General features: G+C 41.5%; 2 protein-coding genes across 2 annotated transcripts in view; both read right to left on the bottom strand. All coding sequences in view use genetic code 11, as the record gives it.

Annotated features, from left to right (window-relative positions):
- Positions 1-4,842: 4,842 nt before the first annotated feature.
- On the bottom strand, positions 4,843-6,621 carry EGR_00544 (hypothetical protein; the record flags this gene model as incomplete). Its single annotated transcript, XM_024489793.1, has 4 exons — positions 4,843-5,132; positions 5,526-5,718; positions 6,285-6,407; positions 6,607-6,621. 4 exons carry the CDS (start codon positions 6,619-6,621, stop codon positions 4,843-4,845), a joined length of 621 nt encoding a protein of 206 aa, XP_024355790.1.
- A 4,235-nt stretch (positions 6,622-10,856) lies between these two features.
- The window catches only part of EGR_00543 (Furin-like protease 1, isoforms 1/1-X/2), a gene marked incomplete at both ends in the record, with an annotated part of 45,044 nt that continues 36,317 nt past the window's right edge, over positions 10,857-19,583 (bottom strand). Inside the window, 3 exons of the mRNA XM_024489792.1 lie at positions 10,857-10,905; positions 11,878-12,526; positions 17,051-17,308. Coding sequence (XP_024355789.1) covers positions 10,857-10,905; positions 11,878-12,526; positions 17,051-17,308 — 956 coding nt within the window. The remainder of the gene's footprint in view (positions 10,906-11,877; positions 12,527-17,050; positions 17,309-19,583) is intronic.

Raw genomic sequence — 19,583 nt, 5'->3', positions numbered from 1 at the left:
CTCATTAGAATACTCAGACAGTGCTCATCACTTCATCACTGCTTATCTTCAAAATCTGCGTTTTAATATTGATAAATCTAGAATCTCAAAATAGTTATGGTAGACATTAAATAATTAATCACACTATATCCAGGTTTTCTGTGAAGCTGTGCTCCTTTTGAACAACATAGTTTGAGTTTCTTCGGAAATGTATCATAGATACTTCATAATAGCAGTGTCTCGAATCACTTGATTTCATGGAGGGATTCGCTCTTTCCAATATAAGCACGTACAAATCAATTGACACGATTGATTCCGAGGCTCACTACAACTTAGATCTAACAATACCAGTTCTCCTTTTTCGACTGACGTCATCCCATTTGCGAAGATATTTCCAGACTTGAAGCACAATTGCTACAGCTGTCATCACCACACCCATCGATGAACCGCTTCATTCGCTACTCAATAAACATCAAACTGCTTCAATGTAAACCTTCATCCAACAGTAGTTCTGCATTTTTTCGCGAAAACAAAACAAAATCAGCATTAATCAATCCTCAAGGCTCACTTACATCAACTCTTTTAACGAGACAATCGCTGCGTTCATTAGCACTTTCAAGGTGAGGACGCAGTTCGCGCTCAATGCAGGAGCGGAGGACGCGAAGTCGGTCCGCCTCCTCTGCTGCCCGGGCCTCCTTTGCCTCGGTTTGGCGTGCCGCGAACTCCGCTGTCTGCTGCTGCAATGCCCGAATCTCCGCTTGCAGCTCCGTTACTCGCTCCGTTTCCGCCGTTGACTCGCGCTGAGCTGAGGCACTAATTAACGCTGCTGTCAGTTCTTTCACTTTAGTCTTGTGAGGTAGGGAGAGATACAAACAGAGGCAGATGAGAAGGCTTGAAAATATGTAAACAGCAAACTGTTTCGCCTGCAGTTTTGTGGTAAATGTCCAAACAACCCATCTAGTCTCCTCATTGTTGCCAACCTCATCAAATGGCGATGTTTGTGATATATTTATGCTAGTGAATTGGTATTAGAGACACTATGAATGCCCAAAATCTTTTAGAATGGAATTAAATCAAGCAGTGGAAATATTGGTGCTTATTTCTTACATCATGAACTCAAGAAGAGACCTCTAAACGTCAAGACAAACTCATAAGTATCATCATTAGCCGTTACGGCAGATTCACTGAATCCAATGGCTACTATCCTACCTCAATGTCATCACCGATATTCAAATTTTAAAGAATACTCGTAAATAAAGAAAAGCGCCAGTTATTTGGCTGAACCATTGGTCGAAACAACAAACTGTCACACTGTATACCCTGCATCGGTAAGACAGTCCCTTTGCGAAAGCCATTATTTGTGTATCAAGATCTGTGTAAACTGGTTCACATGACGAGTAATACCACTTATGACAACCGGTTAACTTGATTTGTCTACTTGTAGGGGTGAAGATATTGTTTTATCAATTGCTAAGATGAGAGGGAATAAAATTTTACCCAGAAAATTAACGTATAAGCTTTGTAATAAATCTATGGAAAATAAGACTGATGTTAACTTGGGTTTGCCCAGATGATCCACGGATCCAGTCAGCGGAAATGGATGTGGTTATCATAAACCACTCCAATATGGCTGGATTAAACTCTTCATTCTGCCTAATAATAGTGCATCAGCAGCTGATTGATTAGAATGGTATGGTCAAAGAGAAAAAAAACTTATGCAAGCAGCCTTTGGACGTGGGTAAATTATTTTATGAGAGTGATGCACGCCTCAGCTGTACACGGTCCAAAACAAACACGTCGTTTTTCGGTTCACTTATCAGGTTACCTAAAAGTTCGTGGGATTTTCAGCATAGCCCACTGTAATCACTTGCTCTGACTTGTACGAGTTTGTAAAATGTCTGCAATTATTTGCATGCAAGCATTATAAGGCACAGGTACGTGTCTGTCAATCTATCTGCACGACAATCTTACTGTGCTCTACTGTTTTGAACTCTCTCGCATATACGAATGGGTCAGTTAATACAAATGTAATTTGAGCCTCCCCCCTCGGTGAGCTGAGCTTAACTCGATTCCAATGCTGTCAAAACTAAATTTTCGTCAAATTTATTGTCCAGCATTTGGAAAAGATTCAGCAGCAGAGCACCTCACCTAGAAATGATTCAAATAATGCAAGAGATTATTTTGATGATTTGCTCATAGGCGCGTCCCCTTTAAAAAGAACCTCAATTCGCCATAGTAACTAATTGTGCCACAATTGTTTAAAGCGAATCCAAGGCTAAAGTGACAAGAACGACTTTCAGCCACGCGTGCTATTAGTAATGAAAGGATTTGTTTATACCCACATTGACTGTAATGGGGAAGTTGTGAAAACTACCAAGTAAACGAGTTCCACGGATGTTAACAAATAGCAAATGGTTTCACAGACTACCTTATTGTTTTTCAATTCTTTAACATAAAAATAAGGGATTGTTTATCAGGAAATCACTTTGGTCTTTCTAATTTTGTTGAACGACCAAACGTATCGTTGGTTATCCCTGAACGATCCTCTCGCCACCTATCGTGCCATTCTAAACATTGCACAACCTCATACCCACAAGACTATGCTTGCTTTGTGTGTGGAGCACTCCAAATGCAATTGTCCAGCACCAGTTTCTTGTGGAAAGGGGAACAATTACATCCGCATTCTATCTATTCAATATAATATAACCTGAACGCATTAAAAAAGAATCCGTTCTTCTGAAAAGCATGAGTCGGAATGAGGTCCTACCCTTGCAAGCTATCAAATCAAAAGACTCGTGAGGTGTGCACCCTTGGATCGGGTGGAAATGCTGCCTCACTTCATCCTGCTTATTACCATTATGTTTCTCTAAGCGATAAGCATCAACTTTTCTTGGATTCAGCAGTAGGCAGTTGTGTGTGAAATGAAAAATTTTGAAATAAAAATGAGACAGAAACGGGGACATTTTGTGCCTCATTGAGAGAGAATTGCGACCACAATGTGTATTACGTCAGTAGAAGAAGTATCTTAAATGGTCTTTGGAGTTATTATTTAATTACAAAATCACAGCACCATTTGGTTACTCCCACCACCATTGCACGAGAGACAGCCTGAGTTTGAGCGCTTAGGTGGCTAGAATTGGCCTTTAAAATCGCTGCTGAGGTGAAGGCTAGATGCTTTGGCTCGTTAATTTAAAATCAGGATCTACCGCCTTTTAAATCATAATCTAGAGACACCAATAAATAATGAGATGGTTATAAAAATAAAACTGATTTTTTGGGACTAGGCAGGTATTAAGTAGATGAGATGGTACTGACTTTTTTCTTACAAACGAGGTCGTATTTTCCTGTCTCTTCAGTAAAGCAGTTAACGCTTCAATATCTTCATGTACTTGTATTTACTAAAAAATTATATTGTGACCTAGGCTGCTGCTTGAGTGTGTGTGTGTGTGTGCACACGAATCTTCGTAAAATAGGGCTGTGTGACTTAGTGCACGTGAGCACCTCTTTGAGGTCACAAGAAATAAGGTTGAATTTTAGCCTTTTTTCTTCCTCCGCATGAGAATTTGAGTATCTAGAAGTACACAGATGCGGGGATAGAAGCGATATATCAAAGTCATGTCGTAAAAAGTACATCGATGTTTTTACTTCTAAGAAGCAGTGAAAAATAAAACTGCCTGCCATTACAATCTGAAATCAGTATTGTCGCCGAAACGCTTTTGTTCCTGTTCATTACGTAGATTTCTCAACGCGCTACTGTTCACGATTACCACAAGATTTTTTACTCTACCACTTGAAGTCGTTTCCCAAGTAAGCATTTCTTGTTTCTGTGTTAAAAAAATGGCTTTACTGGGGAGGAGGATGCATGTACGGAACTGATTAACATTTAGCTAGCTGGGCAGTACGTTGTAACGTTTATCTGTTGTGGGTGATTTTAGGAAAAACACTTGCAAGGGAAAACTTTGTAACAAAAGGAAGCGGTCAAGCCTATTTCTACAACACACGCTAGACATGTGTGCAGAATGAAACAACACCATTGTTCACAGTTTTCAAGATGATCAAACAAACTTTCTCTTAGACATATGACAACATTAAGTATATTTTACTCTTTACATAAGATCATTTCATTAAAAAATCCTTACTAGGTTTGTCAATTAAAAAGTGACACCACTGAAAAGTTAAAGGTCGAGTGAAAAGTTGTCATGTGATTAACCGTATTAGAGAGCGGAAATATGATAGTGTAACCACACCTTCAAATCAGCGATAAATCGTAACTGAATACCAGATATTTGGAGCGCGTGTCAAGCAAAACAATGTCGAGATCTTCTTTTTTAATGGGCACGCTTAACGTCACTTTCTTTCGTCCCTACCCTGAATGCTAGAAGTGAATTCCATGTTTTATATGTGATATATTTTTAAGTGAAAAAAAAGATTTTTTTGAATTATATTCAAACTATCAATTGAAAGTTGTTGTTATTCAAGACTCTAACTTGTGGCTTAGTTTCTAAACCTGAAAAGGCAACAAGTCCGAAATAATTCAATAAGGTCAACTGCAATATGATATTAAGAGCTGAATTTAACATGATGTATAATAGTTCCAAAAAAGACACAACCCTAATTTATACGAAACCTTGCATATTAATGCGTTGAGATACCCTGGGGTTTGTGAAAGCATTCTTATTTAATTCACAGAAAATACACTCTCTAGAATGCAAGTGCCGTTTAATCGGAACAGAGCCGATTCTTCTCCAGGCTTTTATGTAACTGTTTATACAATCGGAGAAACCTTTCAGCAAATAGAATTGGTTAAGCAGCGAACACCATTAGTGTGTATCCACCACATGTTTATAAACTTTTTTTACTTATTTATATAAAGTAAACACTTCTGCGTAGCCTCACATTTGCTTTTTCGTATTCACGCTGCCAATTCTCGGAGTTGTCGCAAGCGTCTGAAGTGGCTTGTTTATGACGTGAGATCTCCTGCTCCAAACCAATGATAACACCTTTCAGATGATCATTTTCAATCTCGAGTTCCTCTACACGCGTAGTCAGAGCTTCACACCTGCGCTTCGTGCAGACCAGGAGGGATTCGGTGTTAAGGGATTTCTCTGTCATCTTCTTCAGGACCTCTTGTGTTTCCTCTCGGTTCCGTTCGGCTGAAAAAAGAAAGGAAATGAAATTTCTTAAACAGCAGCAGCAACAAAGCTGGAAAGATCTAGATAAAAGAGGGTATCCCTTTTACTTACAAATATTTACCTTTAAACTGTTTTCATTATCACAACGCAGGCACCCGATATAGGTAAAAATAAAGCAATCAGATAAAATAAGGATGGAAATCTATGTCACTCGGATTAGATGCGATTGGAAGCAGGGGAAAGGAGTAGGGAGAAGTAAACCCCCTTTCCTAAACTATCAAAGGCAGGTAAGATAGAGCACATTTAGACTTCTGTGACTTTCTCGAACAGAAGGTAAAATATCTGCAGAGTCTATATTTATTTAGCAGTAGATTTCGAGGGAATAATATTGATGGGTAATGGAGGCGCACTTACCCTCAGCAAATTGCCCGCGCAACTGCTCCACTATAGTGGCCAAATTAGTGGCGCGGGCGGCGTGTCGTGAAGCCTTCTGCTGCGCCTCTGCCAGCAGCTCCGCCGAGTGCGCCGCCGAAGCAGCGCTCTGTGCCTCCTTCTCTCGCAGTCTCTCCGCTGCCGCTCTCGCCTCTGCCGCCATCTGCGTTGATGTCTGCAAGGCGGTGATGGAAAAAATTGTGGTATTTTGGACTTTTAGTGCTCAGAATAGACTTCTATATTTAGTTTGTAGTTCCGTACTGCTTGTAGCAGCGTGGATATCTATTATTCGACACAATCCACTAGGCGCGCATGGACAATCGGATGATTCGATTCTAGGACCTACTGAAGAACTGTTGCGCACATTTCCACCGTCATCTGCAAGGCTGGAGGGGAGGGTAAAGGGTATCCCGGATAGAAAAAATACTTCTAAGATCTTTGAAATCTTTGAAGTCTACATAAGTATAAAAGACTAAGTGAAATTGTTTTTAAGTACTCATGGAACCCATCGCCTAAGTCTTCAAGACTAGTAAGTACGCTCAAAAAGGTTGAAGAAAATTTAGCTTGTGCTTCCCTAGATGAATGCACAAATTGAAAAATTTTCAGGAACCCACAACGACCTTGCAGTATTGGCACAGTATTTAGAAAAGAGTTAGTTTAATAGCACTATTGATATGTTTTGGTAAAATTGCATATGAACAATATATTGATGGACGGTTTGATCAATCACTGGTTCCCCACCTTGACCTTTGAGCGCAGATCGAGAAGTTCTGCTTGATGAGAGTCTCTTTGCCTTTGCACCTTATTCAATTCATCTGTAATTGACTTGATCGACGATTCATGCTCACGCTGAACACTGATTAGCTAAAATAGCGTATTTCATTTTTAATAGAAGGGAGCACAAAGTACATAGAACAACATAGAATAATCTGATTGCCAAGAAAAGTGTCTTGGTTATACGTATAGTGAGTAGGGGTCCCACATATTTTGCTATTCAAAAATCTGATCTGAGATTATTAATGGGTTTTATCTATTAACAAGGCACCCATCCAAAATCACTCACTTCCTTAGCTTGCATTTCATCCCCAAAATAAAAACAAATAATCGTGCATTCTGTGCATTGATAATAGGCAACTGGATATTTCAAAAATCCAAAAAGGGGACTTGGTGATGTAGTAATTAGAATCTAAGTACAAATAGGCAAAAGTAGAAAATGTTCGACGATTTATACTTTAAGACAGTAAGAGATCCAAACCGATTTTTTTATAGGGGTAATCATGCATAGAAGCGGTCTACTTTTTCTTTCGTTCGTTGACTTTCGGCTTCAAAGTGCCTGCGGATATGTTCGAGTTCCGCAGTAAGTCGGGAAATCGTCTCTTTTGCCTCCGTTAGTCGAGATGAATGCGAATCTATGACCGTGTGCGCCTGACATTCGGCAAGTTCTAAGCGGTTTAGTATACCACACTTCAGTTGGGAGATATGTTTTGCGTATTTGGCCACTTTTTCCTCCAGGCATTCTCCACGCTCTTCAGCCCTGGTATTACGGAGAATAGTTATACTTCGAAACCATCTACCAAGTAAGTTATGGCAATTTAATCCAAGGATATACTCTAAATTTCGGTATTAAAGCTCTTAAGGTATTTCTTTGAGATTTAAGACTTGAGCTCGTCAGGTTTCATTTCATTGGCGAAATAACAGCTAATTTGATAGAAATTACCATGGTTGCACACTTAGGCAAATCACGGATTCACTATACAATGTAACCTTAATTTTCATGAGCCTAAATTCATTCTTAAATTAGTTAAATTGTTGCTTAATAAGCCAGTGACACAAAAGCAAGATTGCCCATTAAAGGAGAAACGTTTGGGAGCATCAACAAAAAACCCCGTTAAGAAACGAGTACATTTTAAGTGACATAGAATGATGCATTAATAGAGATCCACTTACTGCATTCTAAGTGATCGTTCATCTTCTAGTTTCCGTGTGAGTAAATCCACTAAAATATCTTTGTCATCATGGTTGGGGTATGGCATTGTAAAGTAAGCTATTTCAAACCGCAAACGAATCAAAATTAGCAAAATACAAAATGAATAAATTTAGTGGAACGTTTTTGTTGTCAGCTTCCTTAGTGGTGATTACATGCTCGAACTGGAAAGGTGCATGCAGAGCACTTTTATATTGAGGCCAAATTCGTCATTCTGTTACACCAATGCATTTAAACGTACGATGAGCAGATCATGGTATATTGTAAGCTGCAGAAAGCTGCATACAAACCAAAACCTATCAATAATTTATTTTGGGTTTTATTCCTAAATAAAACTGAAAAATATACGTTTTTGTCCACGTGGTGGAATAAAATAGTCCATCTACAAAAGTAAATCGCAAACCAACTTAGGATAGGTTTTACGTAAATGAGGCACCACCATGATTGCAAAATGTTCCTGTCATTATGGCACATTTTAGTACGGAGAAACATGTGCATATCACGCTAATTCTATTGCAACACTTTCCTATTTCTCACACTTTCGGTTTCAGACCCTGGGAATCGGAAATTTGGGTTAGAGGAAGACACCTTGTATTACGTAGTGTACAATTTTACAAAGTAGTAGGATTTTTTGGAAAGGACAGTTTTTATCTTTGCCTTGGAAGTCGGTGCATACGCTCAGTGTACTCTGACCCTTTGTTGTAGCATCCCGGGACTCACTGAAGACGAAAGAGGACAAAATACTCGGGCAGAATATGCGTTCAACACAGAGAAGGTGTCTGGGCTATTGGCATGGCCCAAAAGGCCAGCCCACCCAGCAAGGTACAAGGTGGCTAATTCAAAGTACAAAAGTGGCGCCTTATTAATGCCGAGGGATAAACCACTATCGTATTACATTGTTACCTCAGAGGTACCTTCAAGCACATGTATTCCATAGTCCTCTTTGAGTTCCCTTGAGACCTGTTTCTTTACATGATATTTTCAGTAAGCCTTATTTCAATTAACATGCAGATCTCAGCTTCGTATACCGTCTATGGTATGTCTCTATAAGGACTCATTTTATTATGGTGGACCGTGGTTAACCGTGAGCAGAGCTGTGTATAGCAGACTGAGTAGTTTGTTGGTGGGACAACCGTTATCACTGAGGTTGCATTCTTATTCCAGGGTTGGTGGGACCTGAAATGTACTCTGGGAGGTGAAGCAGGTGTATAGAGCTGTCCTGGGCCTCCCTCTTGGTCGACGTTAAGCTGGCTGTGGTTGTCATAGTATGTCTTTTGTCTGGTATATTGGGCAAGCATAAGTGTTCACGCGCGAGGTTGGGGGTAGGCCCAATTTCTTCATTGGTGGTAATACGTACTAGGAAGCCTGGTGGATTGCCGCTCCAACGTCCGGTAAGGAAGTGCCAAGCTATGCTCTCATTTCGAGGCGTGTAAACATAGGTTTTAATGTTATCAGGTTGATTATTATGAACATTGAACTTTAATTAACCTGTGTATTTTCCTGCTGAAAATTACTTAAAAATACAATATTTGGAGGAACCCCATCTTTTCATCTCCCACTTTGATAGTCCGAAAATTTTTCCCGCCTTATAATTTCTTTTCGTTGTGTTAAGCTATTGTAACATTCTCGGGCCCAAAACTAGTTTGTTGAAGTGGAAATAAGAAGCTTGGCGTAGCTAAAAGCGAACTTAATACCACACATAACTTGCTATCCAGTTATATTAGCACCGGAAAAAGAGATAATTGAAAATTGCGCCATGACAGTCACCATATCCACCGCTAGTTAAACGAACGTCTTGATTTGCACAGTTGTGCCGCTGCTGCACTCGAAATCAGTCTGCGGAATTCCCTCTTCAGTATCAGGTGCAGAATACACAGCAGACACAGGGAGGGCGGAAGTGAGGAAATTATGCTCAAGTTTATTCAGGCTTTTACTGGACGGAACTCTCATCTATAACAACTTCTCTCGACGGTCCGAGGTATTTCCCTCGATAGTCTTTAAGTCTCGTCTCTAGACGTTCGTCCTAACGACACGACTTTTAACAGCTGCTTTAGGCTGCTTCCGACTGTGGAGTACAAAGGGCTGCGGTACTGCAACTGGCAGTTTTCCAAATCACACTTCAGTTTCGTGAAAGCACAGGGGTTGACAAGTTTGACAGTACTCGCAAGACTATTCGGCCGTCACTGATACACACAGCACTCCGGGAGTATAATCGGCAGTAGGCAAGGTAGTAAAGTGTACCTCTGACCGGGGTAAGAGCCATGGGTAACTGACGCATAGCATTTGCTCAGGAAAGGGATATCAGGCTTCACAAGTCATCTGCCAAGATATCCACTGAGGCGATCCTAAATGCATCCCATGCATATCCTGGATGCAGCTCTTGAAAACCTCGTAAATGTCACCATTTAGTTCAGATCACCGACTTTCATCTTCTTGTTACTCCAAGGATCACAATGTAATTCCTTAATAATTGCTAATGTCACTAGGGGAGGGGAATAATCATTCGATCGCCATGACGATAATCCATCAGGTGTAGCCGACACCTCCCCAAGATGTATCCAGTCTTTTCGCAAAAATTCGGGGTAGCGCATTTGCTTATGTCGCTGAACGGGTAGTGGCGCTGCAATGAGGTGCTTCCCACCTAAGCAGAGGCACTTTGAGGCATTAGTCGGCATCCGAATTAAACTTGGTGATGCAATACAACTAGTGTAACAGTTCAACCTCAATGCACTGCAGTGGAGTATTTCTCCAAAGACTTTTAAGTGCTTTAGATGCATCTCAAGTCTTAATGGTTAGTGACAATCGCGAGGTCTCCTAACTCGATACTAGGCTAGAGCCTCTTTACGAGTTGGAACATGGCAGCTTTCAGATGCGCCAACATCCACAAAGTGGGATGGTCATCTTCCCTCACCATTGCGCTAATGCCTCTCGTTACGACATCTGTAACCAAGATTGATAGCGACTTCGAGAAGAAGCGGCGCGAAACAAATTCGGAAGCAAGAAATTTCAAGAGGGTTCTCAGTATGTGTTTATGTATGTTAGGCCATCCGTAGACATCGTGAGACTGAAGTTACGAATGTAGCGAGAGAAGTACTGAAAAGAGTCCATTAAAGACCCGAATTCACAGAAATATTTTAGGGTTGGAGCTTTGGATGATGCGGATAACGTTTATAGTCTCATATGGTGGAAATTCCAGGATGCGAAAAGTTCAGAGTACTACAAATGCACTTCGGTGTGTTGAGTAAAACGTTACAACAGCAGAATTTTTTGAGAGCTGCGTTTGGCTTTTCACCACGTAGTTCTGTGTTAGGGGCATAGAGGACAACATTCTAGGCAGTGGCAACTCCTTCAAGGTTAGCAATGAAAAAATTCATCAGCCTAAAAGGCAGAGGGTGGAACATGGCTCGATGTTAATGCAGTTTTAGAAGGGCTTATGGAAGGGAAGCCACAAGATTGAGAATCCTAGGCGGAAATTGTTAATTTCAACCCTACAGCACCAACAAGGCGTCAGCGTCTGCAGAGCTACCGCTCCGTCAATGCATGGAACTCCATCGCAAAACCAAATTCGTGAAACGTGGCCGCGTGACCATCTCCTGACAATTTTTAGAAACAAAATATTGCACTCCTCATCTCCAGAGCTAGAGGAAGTGTATCCCTCTGCCCCAACTCAATAGTTGAAATTTTAGTCCAACTTCTCACCTTATACTTGACGTCGATCACGGCACGCAACATTAAGCGTTCTACTCTTGGTAAATCATTTGCTAGATAAAACTTCGGACACGGCCTCCGAAACCCATTGCTTGATGACATAGTTGACCAATAAACTACCTCCCCACATTAAAGGCGCCTGCGCATCTCCATATTGCGGTCTGGTTCCATAAGAGCACCTGATAAAAAAGGATGAAGTTGCAGCAAAAATAGGTCATTCAATGCCGACTGCGGAATGAGGTAGGTGGAGAGCATATGCAAATGCGGTGGGACAGAGAAGCCAAGCTTAATTCATCCATAGCGCTAAAATCACATTAAGTTACTCGAGAGATTGTGCAGTGCGAACGAGTAGGTTTCTTCGGAATGAGAAAAGGAGGAAGAGGAGGAGCATGGTAGAAGAGGGGAGAAGGGAGCAATAAACAACACCACAGAAACGTATTTTCTTACACAGAAAAACAGTATGAATGTGTACATAGCTCCTGGTTAATCACAATTTGTTTAGGTAGTGGGGTGGGGCAGTATTTGTGGCCGTGGCAACAATGCTTTAGCAGCACAGGAAGCCTTTATGTAGTAAAGGGGGGATTATCTTCTCAGACAAAAAGACAAAGAAAAGTATAAAAAATAGTGAAAAGCGATGATAACGTGAGAACAGTGATAGTGGCCGAACCATTGCCCTCCTCTTTCAACCACCAGCCCGCCGATGACTTCACCGACTTCACTGCCGACTGTCGGGTAAGTTCAATGCGCTGCCATCCGCCACCACCACCGCTATTCGATTTGCGCGGCGAGTTCAACCGTTCCAGCCCATAGCCTCCAGAATGGACGCTGTGATAAGTCTGTGAGGCGTCAAGGTTGTTCTTGGTGTTCGGCTTAGGCGGTGGCATCTGATAGACATGGTGGAGGCTGTCGTACCATTTTCCATTGCCTTGATACCCACCACTACCACCAACCATCGCTCCTTCTCCCTCCAAAACCACATCCACGATGTGGTCATTCCAGATGTCGAGGAAATCGGAGCCGAAGGGAAACGACGGAGGAGGAGGGGGCGGAGGTTTACCTCCCAGCCCTACCGCGTAGGCCTCCGGTGAGAAACTAACGGAGGTTTTGGGACTAAAGGGGACTGGTGGTGGCGGTGGCACACCTGGATCGTGCTCATCCAGCATGGAGGCAAGAGGATGGATTTGGCGCTCCCGGGGGCCGCGCGTGGGAAGCACGGGCTGCTGATGGGAAGGGTGGTGAGGTGGTTTTGTGCTCACTCCATATAAACTGAGACTCCATCCGATGAGAGAGACTAAAACAGTTAGAGTAACTTTATCATTAAGAGTGCACAAGTGCGCTCGAGCAAATGATTAAGGCAGCCGGCACGATAAAATTTTGCGTCCATAGCGGTGGGATTCGAAGGGAAGACTTTATGACCCCGTTTTATGCCATTTTGCAGCCTGCTGGTACTTTAAACGAATGAAAGCGTAATGAAGGCATCAATTACATTCCACAACGCAGTAAACGTCGCAACAACCAAGTTCAAAAAGTGGAACCTTTTCTGTCCATCCGAAACCGAAAACACAGAGTTGTATTTTAAGGAAAATGACGAAAGCGCCGTCTTATTTAGTTTAGATGAGCGTGTCGGGCGTCTTCAAAAGCACATTTTACCATGGGAGTTTGAATTTAAGGAAATCGCCTAGATAAAATACTCGTCCAGATTCATGCCTGCATAGGATTCACTAAGCTAAGTCATTTCAAAGGAACTTAGCTCCCCTATCACTATTTACTTGGTCATTCATCTGATACAGACGATATCGATATTCGGAGCACGGGTGGGTCCAGCATTTCCATTCAGCTTTCATGCGATCTTCTCATGTGGTGCTCTACTGTTTTCAGGTTGCTGTCACTGGAATCTTTCAGAGCACACTAGTGAATTCCTCAGACTATTGCGACAGAAACCCAACCCTAAAATTAACTTGAGAGCCGACCAAGATTAATTTAGGCCTTCACCGAAACACTTTCTGTCCGTGATACCAAGTGTGTGACAGAATGCTATTCTGTCATTTTTGGTGGAGAGATTCCTAGAACAACCGCATTATGAAAATAGGATTATCTTAACATGCTCAAAAGTTGAAAAGGCGAGTTCTGTTTTGGGGGCATACGTGTGGTTTCAATGTATTATTATAGCAGAAGGACATTTTTATATTTATACGTGTTTCCAAAGCAGACCTGTTCAGTCTCTATTCCGCCCTCATACTGGCTATTTCTCATCGCATATGCCGGAAATAATCGAGGCACTACAGTACCATACTTCACATTTTTGAACTATGGTAGAAGGAACAAAACCCGAGCCCAAAAAAGAAGGCAATAACTTCGGACATCCCAGGAGGAAGAAGAATGAGTCGGCCAACTCTCAGCAGCGACCTCATTGAGGGACAGTCAAGACGGCGACCTCTCAATCAGCGGCCGAAATGTACACTCCCTGAGACATTTGTCTGACGAGCGAACGTGCGTACACATTTACCACTCCTCGCGTGGAAGGCTGTCTACCCGCTCTCCTGCCTGCTTCCCCACACCCGCCGTCTCGCCAAACCTTTTTAAAATCCGGCCCCTAGGTAGGTTGGCACTGACAAGTTGGTGGGAGGTCGGCGATGAGTGGCAGCCTCCTAATAGTGTCCTTGACAGGAGAGCGGGACGAGTATGGTGAAAATACATAAACGAAAATGAAGGAAAAAGTACTTGATTGGAAGGAAAGTAAGAGCGCATAACATACAACGGAAAGGAATTAACACTGACCCCGTTTATTCGATACTACGGGGCTGAGAAAGTAGTCGTTGAGATAGAAAAGGAGCGCCTAGAGGGAGTAGTTCTGAGACTTTTGGCTACTTTGAGTTATACACCAAACATTTTTTTAAATAACCTATTTGGTTGATGTTTGACGGACAAATAATGCTATCAGCAACCTCAACACTTCTTTAAGGGCTAAAGAAGCAAACTGGATTTCATTAATACTAATGTAAACCTAAGGACAAAATAACTGATTTTGCTCGGCTGTTTGAAATGCTTGAGGATTAATGCCGAGAAAATGAGATGAAAAAGGTTATTCTAACTTGACCATATATTATAATATGATGATTGCTTGTTTAACTTCCAGTTTGGGTGAAAGGGCCACTGAAGGGTTCCGCCGTTGTACCTTCGCCGGGTGGATTGGTCTCTGGACCCGCCAGTAACCCCAAGCCCTACTGTGTCGAAAATATGTATTTTCCCTGAGTATTATATCTACTTTCGTCCTCAGGAAAGTACCAGGCACTACAATATTCCTTCACTAACTCAAAAAACCTCACTAATTCCAGACCATCTTTTACTTATCTCTTGAGATGACATCCATCTGAAAAATTTCATTTTGAAGCCAGTAGGGTAAATCACTTGATTGATATAACTTCCGCGTTGACCAGTCTTTCAAGAGGAGCCAAGCACTACCGGACTTGCTAAACAATACTGGAGCGATTGAAAAGCGTCTTTTCATATAAATTGAGAATTTGCATAATAAGTGAGATCAAGAAGGTAGTATCCAGAGGAATTTTGGGTCTTGAATGGTTGGACGAATGGGTAGATGGATATAGGAGAGTTGGATGAATGGACGGATATGGGATGGATGGATGAATGTGTTCCAAGCATTTATTGCCAACTTGTTCGAATGATGCCCAGATGTAGAATAAAGCTAACAGCTAACCCCGACGCTTGCCTAGCTTGGACTTTATGAATAGCAATGTAGGTTAGGTGCAGAACAACAGCACCGCAGTTTTCACCTCCACCTAAAACATTTTGAGATATAATAGGGAAATAGGAACATTTATTTTTCATTTTTTTCCATAGGAATTAGAGAGCGCAGTAAACATTTATTTAGTTATTGAAAAGTAATCAATCTACATCACTTTTTGGGATGATTTAAAAAGTATACATTATTTTAATGAGTGACTGAAGAGCTAGATTTTACGGCCTACACCTCCACCACTGTCACCATGAAGGGCTGTTTCTAGCAGAACTGAAGGAACGGTAGGGGAAGGAAAATATCACAAGCGAAAGTGAAGACGAAGACATCATTTATCGACAATTCGATTACACGTATTTCCTGGGGGAGGAAGAGACATGTAGTAGGTCAGCAAGCAAAAAAAATGCGCTTCTAACAAGGGAGTAATGTAGTAACTACTTAACGCGGTAATTGCGTTTGCGGAAAAGAACAGTTGCATGACACATGTACATTCACAAGCAGATCCTATCGAGATTCCTAAAAACTGGTAAAATGTCGTAGTAAAAACAAATTAAATTGCATGTTGAGTAAGTCTTGGATACTGAGTAGTGCCCTTATTCAGCACCAAGCACTAACATTATTTGTGTTATAACAATTTCGAACGTGGTATTAAGTATGCCGAGTAAACCCCTGCCCATTCGAGCAGTGGATATTCGCAGTAGGTAGCCTACTCCCTTCATCTATCCACGAAAAATAGTTGACAAAATGCGTAGCACACCTTTTATACAGTACTTCCATATTCTAGCTGCAATTTCTTGTGATAAAAAGTGCAATCTGACTGCAGTGATGGAGGGAACGCTTGCATTAAAAATAAGGTCCAGCACTTTGGGTTGAGCATCTCAATTGTTTCCGTGTGAAAATGTTCGGTTTACCACGTCTAAATATTCTGTCAAATTATTTTACTGTAAAATTGTAGCCGAGATACGACTGCATACTTGTGTTAAAAGTAGTGGCGCCACCCTGAAACTTCATTGAAGCGAAGCCTACGGATATAATGGAGCGTAAAAAAGACTACTAGCATTTTATGCACCAACTTTTTGGTTGAATTTTTGTTACAACCAATGAAGGGGGTGGATAAACTAGCGAGACCGGAAAGGCAACCTTCAATATCTGTTGCCATTTCCTCAATGAAATCTAGCCAATACAGTTTTATGGTATCTGCTGAATTACTGGATGGTGCTCTAGGTAACCAATAAAACTGAAAATGATAGAGAACTGGTCTTTTGAGTGGTTAGATTTAGACAATATTTCCAAAACAGTAGGTATCGCTTCATTCCAATATCAAGGACACCCGTCACAGACTGGTTTCGGATTGGCCAATAGATGACTTGTAACAACACCGATTGAGCACATCAAGACGAAAGAAAGTGACCTTACCGATAGGCTTACGCTTTCTTACTGTCTGTCCGATGATGTACAAAGCATAGATATTTTAAAAAAGAAAACGGTTTAAACGTAGTTCAGACGTGATAAATAGGTCAAAATAAAGTTGCCAGTTACAAATTAGTGAGATTTATCTTAATGACATACAACACGGGTCTTTACAGTCACTGAATTGTTCTCCACACAAGGGGAATGGAGCCATACTAGTCGTCACCATTCTCTCGTGCCAATCGGTAATGAAGTTACTTCCAGAGTAATTCGGGCTTTACAATACTGATTGCTGCCGAAAATCCAGGCGAAATTAATCTGTGGTTGAGGTGTAGGATGTTGATTAGCTTTCAGATGTAAAGACCAAATTAAAAAGGATTCGATCATTTGGTGATGCAGGATATGGTGTTTCGTTCAAATGTGAATTTTGAGTGGAAAATCTGGAACCTTAAATAAAAGCTAAATCGGGAAGTGTGAAAGCTCAGCAGTCGATCTCGAATCAGTGAATCAAATTAATGGTGCAATCAAGGCGCGTTCACGATTGAAATACTAAAACACTTCCGCACTTTCAGATGTCGAGATTAAAGCACCCGAAAAAGACCGTTCGACCATTTCAAAATGAAAAGGGGTAGGTGGTAGTATCCAACTCACCGACGGCGTTACCCGAGTGGACAGTGAGGGTCCACGTGCCGTTGGCCGTTTCACCCCAGAAGTGGACAGACATGAAAGGCCAGGCGTGGAATCCGGCGACATCTAAATCGAAGGGTCGCTTACTCAGCAACTTGCTCTTTGTTCCCATTGGTGAGGTCAGCCAGAGCTCCACCTCACCCCGGCAGTCACTCGTCAGTGTAACCTTGGGGTGTGAGGAAGAGAGGAAGGGGGTCAGGAAGATGAGGCCATTAAGAAACCCTCATAGAACAGTATGCTCAGGCTTTTCTTAAATACATCATCTTTCTCTTGGAATAAAAGAGATAAACCCACCCACTCCAAAAGAGCAATGACGATTTTGAAATTGCTGGTTGGATACAGTGTTTAAAGGTCACAAAGGGAAGGCAAGAGAAGGGAAGTAAAGAGGGACATGTGTAAGCGGATAAACTCACAATAACATTAGGGTAATAATGTATTGTAATGACTCCTCACTCCATGACCAGAAAAATCTCTTCAATTATGATAAGTCGTTTAGCCCAGTGCTCAAGAACTCGATACCATTCTGCAAGCTCCTTGGTTGCATTATCGCAGGTATCAAGGGGGGAGGAGAAACGTCCTGGAGACCAGTGGTTCCAGCCGATTTCTACTTATCAGTTATCCTTTATAATGAAAGAAGTAAGGACAAGGGCATGGCAGTGAACGTTTCTAATAAAACTCATTTCAGAAACGGGGGACTTAGGTGTCACATTAGTGGCAGCACCAAGTGAACCTACTGCAGAGAGGCAGCAGTAACCCCAATTTCTCTGGCTGACATCTGCTGTCCCTACTCGGTTCTACAGAAAAGATGTAACAATTACCTTGACTTGCACTCATATTCCAAGATTTGAGAAAAAAAAAGTCAGGCCAACTTTAAACGCTGTGGATGGTTAATGAGAACGCTGGTTTTACCATCTATATGTTGGGTAAATTTACGCATTCCTGAGAGAAGCGTTTACCTTACTTGTCTAGTTTATTGTGATGCAAACACACTCGTAATTATGTGAACAGATAAAAAAAACCGACTCTCGGGATGAGCACTGAGGTATTGATGAATAATCAGTTACCATTCTACCACATTTTGACAACACCATGTTATGGATCCTTCGGAAGAATGGCACTCCCCTTATTATCTTTGGAAGTGATTTGATGCGATTCCGATGCAAGTGCTCCGTGTAATGCTCATGAAGTAAGTGCTGTTTCGTTAGCTGGGAAAAAGAGCATATTTAATTAAATATTTATGGACTACTGCAAAAAATAAACATCCTAAAAAACTAAACACGGACTGCAAAAGTCGCACAAAATTACAGGTATTTTGCAGTGTCGATTTTAAACCCCAGCTCAAGCGAGCAGAAAAGCAATGTAATCAAACAGCTTGAGACTAAGTTTTACAATTTTGCAATCTTATCGGTACTCCATCTGTTCCAACCGGATTGGACTGAATTTGCCAAATAGCTTGCCATAAATACTCCGATGCATGGGCTTAAATTAATCGCAGTAAGTTCTAGTGAACACGATTCCCGTGTTCGGCTTTTGAAGGGGTCTCGATCGCCTCGTTTACAATAGGCGAGAAAGATTTTGACATTAGTGCTTCTTAGCCTATAGCTTATCTTGATGGCGAGCGGTCCCAATACACTGCGGCGAGTGTCTACGCCCTGCATCACACTTCCACATTTTATCACTACGGGGAAGATTTACATAAGCCCGCATTCAAGTCACAGACTAGTTTCGTTTGATCAACTTTGGCTATTAATCTCCCCCTGTGGACTAGTATCACTGGAATATGACGGATTTATCCCGGCCAGATAAATTATATCTATCATACTGTTCCAAGAACACCCGATTCGAGCAAGAAATGAGGCCAGTTCATGATTTTGTATTTATGGGAAAAAAGAGGACATACCTAACAGATAATACTCCAACCAGTTCATTGAAATGTCTTTGTTTCATGTGAGAGAAAGGAGAAATAGGAAAAAAGAGAATTTCCTCTCCTCAACAAAAAACTTATTTGAGGTTAAAACATGTAGCAAAATGTTTGTGTAAATGCACCAAATTCCCAGTCGGTGCGCGTCCCGCCGACACACAGGGGGAGGGAAACATGCGGTAAGTGGGAAATTTTGCACAACCCTGCATTTATTGATATTAGAGATTTATAATCACGTCCACACAAGCATATGACGGATGAAAATGATGTTTTTGAGTATTAATCGACTAGCAGTAAGGGGGATAAACCATTTCGGCGTATGGAGAACAGAGTAAGAATACTTCATTGTTCATTTCTAATGTGATTTGTTTTCAAAGAAGTGTTGAAGAACCTCATAGCAAATAACCACGCAAAAAAGCCATCGATGAGATTATCTATTCAAATACAACTCCATCCAATATGATAGTTAATGGGTACGTAGAAACTATTTTCCAAATTTGGGGACGGCATCAAACATCGTGGAACCTCAAGGATGTCCTAGTCAATGGTTAGCATCAGGGTCAATCCCTTTATCTA

Source organism: Echinococcus granulosus, assembly GCF_000524195.1.
Source record: "Echinococcus granulosus chromosome Unknown EG_S00002, whole genome shotgun sequence".
Classification (NCBI taxonomy): Eukaryota; Metazoa; Platyhelminthes; class Cestoda; order Cyclophyllidea; family Taeniidae; genus Echinococcus; species Echinococcus granulosus.
This window is presented reverse-complemented; position numbering and strand designations above follow the sequence as displayed.